Genomic DNA, 5,572 nt, shown 5'->3' on the forward strand with positions numbered 1-5,572 from the left:
GCTTTAGAAGTCTATGCAATTTTCACAATCGACATATACAAATTTTGAAAACAATCCATGTAAAACCACACACTTCAGCTAAAGCCCAGAAGCTCAAGCTCATACCTGTCCATCACTGTCTTTGATCACCATAAGTACCGGGGAGTCCTGGCCCTGCATGGCGCGGTACAGGCTCTTGATGCTCATGCCGTGTTTGGATGTGCTGAATGCCAGAGACCAGGGATAGCCGATCGTTCTGGGGGGGAGGTGTTTGGCCAGCTGAGGATTGGGGTTACAGGCCAGAAGTGAGTAAGGAAAGGCCCCAAAAGATCAGGACAGTACAGAAAGGGCACTTGGAAGTAACTTCAAGCAAATGTATAATAAAAACAAGGACTTCTGGGAGCCAATTATACAATTGAAATAGCACAGGTAGATAATGAAAATGCCACGAGAGTCCCATGAGAGCTAGCCAAAAGATGAGGTGCATCAGAGTTAAATATGATAAGGTCAACATATAGATATGGACCCAAAATAAACTATAACTTGCCTTCTCGATCTGATCAGGTTGCAGCAGGACACTAGGCTCGTTCAGACTGGGCCTGAATGATTCGGGTTCTGGGTCACTCTTCACCATGTGTTTGGAGTTCACCTCTTCCTTGGTTGTGATCTGATTAAATATAGAAAGAAAAAGAGCTGATAAACATGATCTCACTACCTGATTCTCCCTAAATTTCACAAACATTCTCTTACATTGAAAGCACAAATATCTGGATGAGTTGTGCCTGTTTATTTATGGTTAGACTAGGTTTAAAACTTTAAAATATGACACTTCTGCTTGACCTAAAATGTTACGGCCATAGGGGTGGCCATCTGTCTGTCTGTCGTTTGTTCTATCTCTCATTCTTTCCATCAATCTATTCTTCATTCGCTCACTCGATCTTTCATTTGTTTGTTCATTCAGTTTATTTGAAATATCAATACATGAATGTCGACTTTTCGCTCAATCATTTGTTCATTCAATCTATTGTTTGTTCCATCTATCCTTCATTCATTCACTCTTTCGTAGGTTTGTTTGTTCTATCATTCGTTCATTTGTTGTTTTATCGTTTGTTCATTATTTCATTGATTATTTCATGTTTGTTCTATCTTTTGTTTGAGCTATCATTCGTTCTATCCAACAATCATTTGTTCATTCGTTCGACCTATTCATTCTACCTATCATTCGTTTGTTTTATCTATCAATTGTTTGTTTGTTCTTTTCTACCTATTGTTCGTTAGTGTGTTCTATCTCCTGGTCGTTCATTTGTTCTTTCTATCTTTTGTTCATTCTATCTATCATGCATTCATTAATTAATTCTACCTGTCGTTCATTCTATCTATCTATCTATCTAGCTATCATTTGTTTGTTCTTTCTATAATTCGAACCGATCTCTCTATTGTTTGTTCATCCTATTGTTTGTTCTATCTATCTATCGTTTGTTTTATCGGTCTCATTTATTCGTTATATCTATATCTGTAATGGTATTTATCACAATATAGTTACTGTCATTTCAAGTATATTTTCAAGATAATTTTTTATGATTTTCATTTATACAACAGTCGAATAAGGTTAATATTGAGCCACTTATGATACAAACAATATCTATCTATCTATCTATCTATCTATCTATCTATCTATCTATCTATCAGCCCTCTCATGCATTATCCAATCAAATGACTTTTTTTTCAGACTGAACTCCAGGTAACTGGCATCAGACATATCAGATAACATAATCGGAGCCTTCTTAAATATATGCCATGTATACAGTACTCTCAAAGTAAGAGAACATCTGCAAAATTCAGAAATAGTCTCATGCCCCTCCACAGAGGGCATCAAAAACAGTAGTGCTCAATACAGGAGAAAGTCACACTACAGGATGTGAGGAGTGAAGCTTACAGAGACACACATTTATCAGCCAGACAAATCAGGCTTTAAATCTGGTAATGTGTGCTTCTACATCAGTACAACCCAACTGATGTAGACAGAGAAAGATGGATGGATGGAGGCCAGAGAGGTTTGGCTGGCAGGAAAATGTACCAAGGGGTCTTATTTCAGGAATGAAAAGTATAACCGTAGTTAAGCACAGGAATAAAGGTTAGCAGGAAAACAGGGTAGTTCGCCAACGGCAATGCAAACCAAGGCAAATGTCCAAGGATCACATGCCAATTCAACATCCGATTTGGAGCTGATAACTGTTTTATTTTTATTTTTTTTGTATATTTACAACAATGTTCAGTAAAGGCTAACAATCTTGGATGTTTGCACTGTTTTCATGTTTGCAGGGAATAGGGTTAGTGAGACCTCAACAACACACTTTCAGGAATGTTTTTTCCTTTAAAGTCAACATGAAATGACATTCACGAACCATTTCTCTTCCGCAATATAAAGCATTTCAGACTTAAAAAATAATGCATAAAAATTTGAGACAAGTATTAAATAAGTGCAATAACAATTAGACTGCCGTATACTTACAATACTTAGCATCTAACAATGCCTACATAGTTAACATTAACCCTCACTGCCTTGTTAACATCAGGCAAAATAGAAACAAATTCTTATTTTTATAATATAAATATACTGTATATATATAACCATAATTAACATAAAAACAGCAAGCAATAAAAACTAAATGACTAAAAATATATTAAATAATTATTACAGTATACTTATTTCTAATATAAATTATAGTAAGTTATTACAAAATTACATTAATTAAAAAAATAATAATTGGAATAACAGGTGTCAATGTCGAATGACTTAATACAACAGCAGTGCAAGAAATAAAAATGAAACAACTAAAACGTATAATTACTATAATATAATATATAGCAAATTACAAAATATTACAAATTGATTAGAATGTTAAAAACAAAACAAATAGTTGGAATAACATGCAGTGAAGAGTCATGCACCGTAAGATCAGGTACGTGTATTAATAAAGCAAACGGGGTTAATAGTAATGTCATGTTGACTTTAAGAGTGTGATGATTGCTGTCTGAAGAGTAAGTCAGAACAAGCACTGCAGTCAAATGCAACAACTTTTAGATACTTGATCAAACCCTTCTGGAAAGGTCTCTGGGGGACAGCATGAGACTAACTACTATGATATTTGCTTAATTCATTGCTTCCTCTTATTCAAGCCATCTAAATCCCCTTCTGTCATCCAGATGGAAATGCCAGTTGACAGATATCCAGTTTCAGTATTATTGCAGAAATTCTATCAGCCTATTAAGTGTCAAGTCATATAAAATAGCTGTATGTCAACTCAGGGCCAGTTTTATTATTCCACACTCCACATAAAGACCAGTGCGATCTGCTGATCAAGAGGAACAAATGATGTAAAACAGCCTGTAATTCATTCCGATTCAGATCAAACGGTAGATAGTATTTTTTTCATTCAACTTGCTGATTAATATGTTGACACTGATTCTTTCATACAGTATCCTAATTGTTGAGTTTAATGAAGTTTATGCTCCTTGATCAACAGACATGCTGTGGCCTTTGTGATGGTTTCCGTGTGGAGTTGAGCATGTGGCACCTGAAGACGTTTGCAGAGCGAGCGCAGGTCCTCACTGTTTAGCGCATCTATCCTCCGGTAGTACTCAGTCACAGAAACTACCTAATGCACAGACAGAATAGTGGGGTTGCATGAGAAACTGCCTGGCATACAAAAATTAGTATGTGAGGTGAGAGAAGTTATCTGGTATGCTCCTCTGCAGCTTAAACTGATCAACTTGGAGATGGAGGAAGGGACATGTTAGTAAGTTCAAGCCATTTATTTATTTATTTATTTTTGCACAACCTAAATGACAAGACCAAAATAAAAACTGCAATAAATGAAAACTAATTGACTGGAAACAGCACTTTATATACCACTTGACCCATGTGTTTCCACAGACAGCTGCATCAGAACTGCAGTCAGATGTGCCATGAATCAGCTTAATCTCAAGATCAAACAGCACTGTCTCAAAGACCGATCACACTTCATCTGCAACAACCTCCCCAGACCACCATGTCATGTCTCAAAACAACATAAAACAGCGTTTTCAATGCTGAAGCACTGAACAGTTGTGGCTATGGGTCAGTTGTCTGCCTACCCAATATCTAAATCAGGGAATAATGAAAAAAAAAAATGGTTTTATGTTTTTGACAGTCTCCATCTATTTGATCAAAAAACAGTAAGTCAAGAGTCACGTCACGAACAGTAATTTGAGATTGTAATAAAATTTCACAATTACCGTTTACTGTATTTTAAGTCAAACACATTCATAAATATAAACTATAAAAATTCCATAAATTATAATTTGTTATATTAAGCAGACATAAATAATAATAATAATATAGTTGAGTTTTTTATAAATTGTATAAAAGTTGAAACCGGTTAATTTGATGAGTTGTAAACGTATTTTGCCATTACTTATATATAATATTTTGTAATAATTTACTGTAATATATTATTGTATTACAGAAAACAAATACAGATATACACACATTTTTTCTGTAACTGAATATTTTGATAAAATAGTCTGGTAATGTGATAATGAAAAACACATTGCCCAGAACTCTTTGCTCCTCTTACTTAAATTAATTTGTCCAACCTCACATATCTAAAAGCCCATCACTAGTAATGCATTTAATAGTGATGGGCTTTTTATCCCATGGGATTTATCTCCTAAAAGCAGAAAGCATGCTTTATACTGCATACAATGTTAATGCTCTTTTAACATGCACTTCCAGTTTTCACCATTAAAACAACCAAGCACAGTTTTTCTTCTAAGAGCTTTTATGATGAAGGCGACATTTCGATTTATAATAGCGACTGGAGCGGTGCTGCACAAAGACGAAAGAAGACATTCCGATTTGCATTGCGTCTCGCCATTTACAGCGTCTCGTGCCATAAGAGTGGCGCGTTTGCGGCATGTTAAGTTTAAAATAGACTTGCATTTAAAACGGCTAGGCGTAGTGGGAACCATGCGTTCGGTTTCATTTCGTTGCAATCCGTTCAGCTGTTTAACAGAAACAACGCAAATCTTTTAAAGGGGGAACATTCAAAGTCGCAATTTTCCATGTGGAAAAACTACTGACAACGCTGCCCGTTGCGTTCTGAGTGAGCGCATCAGACGAGACGACGAAGAAGAGCTGCTGTGCTGTAGCCTCACATTTTTGGCATATCTAGAACAGCGGTTCTCATTTCCAGTCCTCGCGTACCCCCGCTCTGTACATTTTGTGTGTTTCTCTTATTGCTTACTGTTATATTTGACTGTAAGTGCGCTGCGAAATGGACATTACCGGATATTCCGCCATGATTCCAGTTTGAAGGGAGCGTATGTTCCATACAAAGGGCATTTAAGTGTGCGAGACGTGAATTTAAATTGTATTTATTTACAGAGGTATATTATGTCCCACTTCACGCTTCTCTAGTAAGTTTCGTTTGTGTGTGAAGACGCTGCAGGCAGCGGCGCAGCGCAAATCTGTAAATGAATATTCCGAAGTGAAGTAAACTTCAACGGATTTCCCCTGCTCAGGGAGTAGGGAGCAATGGACACTGTGTAG

At 36.3% G+C, this 5,572-nt stretch overlaps 1 protein-coding gene across 1 annotated transcript in view; it reads right to left on the minus strand.

The window, feature by feature from the left end:
* Window positions 1–99: 99 nt before the first annotated feature.
* Window positions 100–5,572, minus strand: part of LOC107559676 (oxidation resistance protein 1-like) — a 57,180-nt gene continuing 51,707 nt past the window's right edge. Inside the window, exons 12-14 of the mRNA XM_016243572.1 lie at window positions 3,558–3,638; window positions 527–646; window positions 100–258 (exon numbers count right to left, since the gene is read on the minus strand). Coding sequence (XP_016099058.1) covers window positions 100–258; window positions 527–646; window positions 3,558–3,638 — 360 coding nt within the window. The remainder of the gene's footprint in view (window positions 259–526; window positions 647–3,557; window positions 3,639–5,572) is intronic.

This window comes from Sinocyclocheilus grahami, unplaced genomic scaffold (assembly GCF_001515645.1).
Source record: "Sinocyclocheilus grahami isolate Dianchi unplaced genomic scaffold, SAMN03320097.WGS_v1.1 scaffold695.1, whole genome shotgun sequence".
Classification (NCBI taxonomy): Eukaryota; Metazoa; Chordata; class Actinopteri; order Cypriniformes; family Cyprinidae; genus Sinocyclocheilus; species Sinocyclocheilus grahami.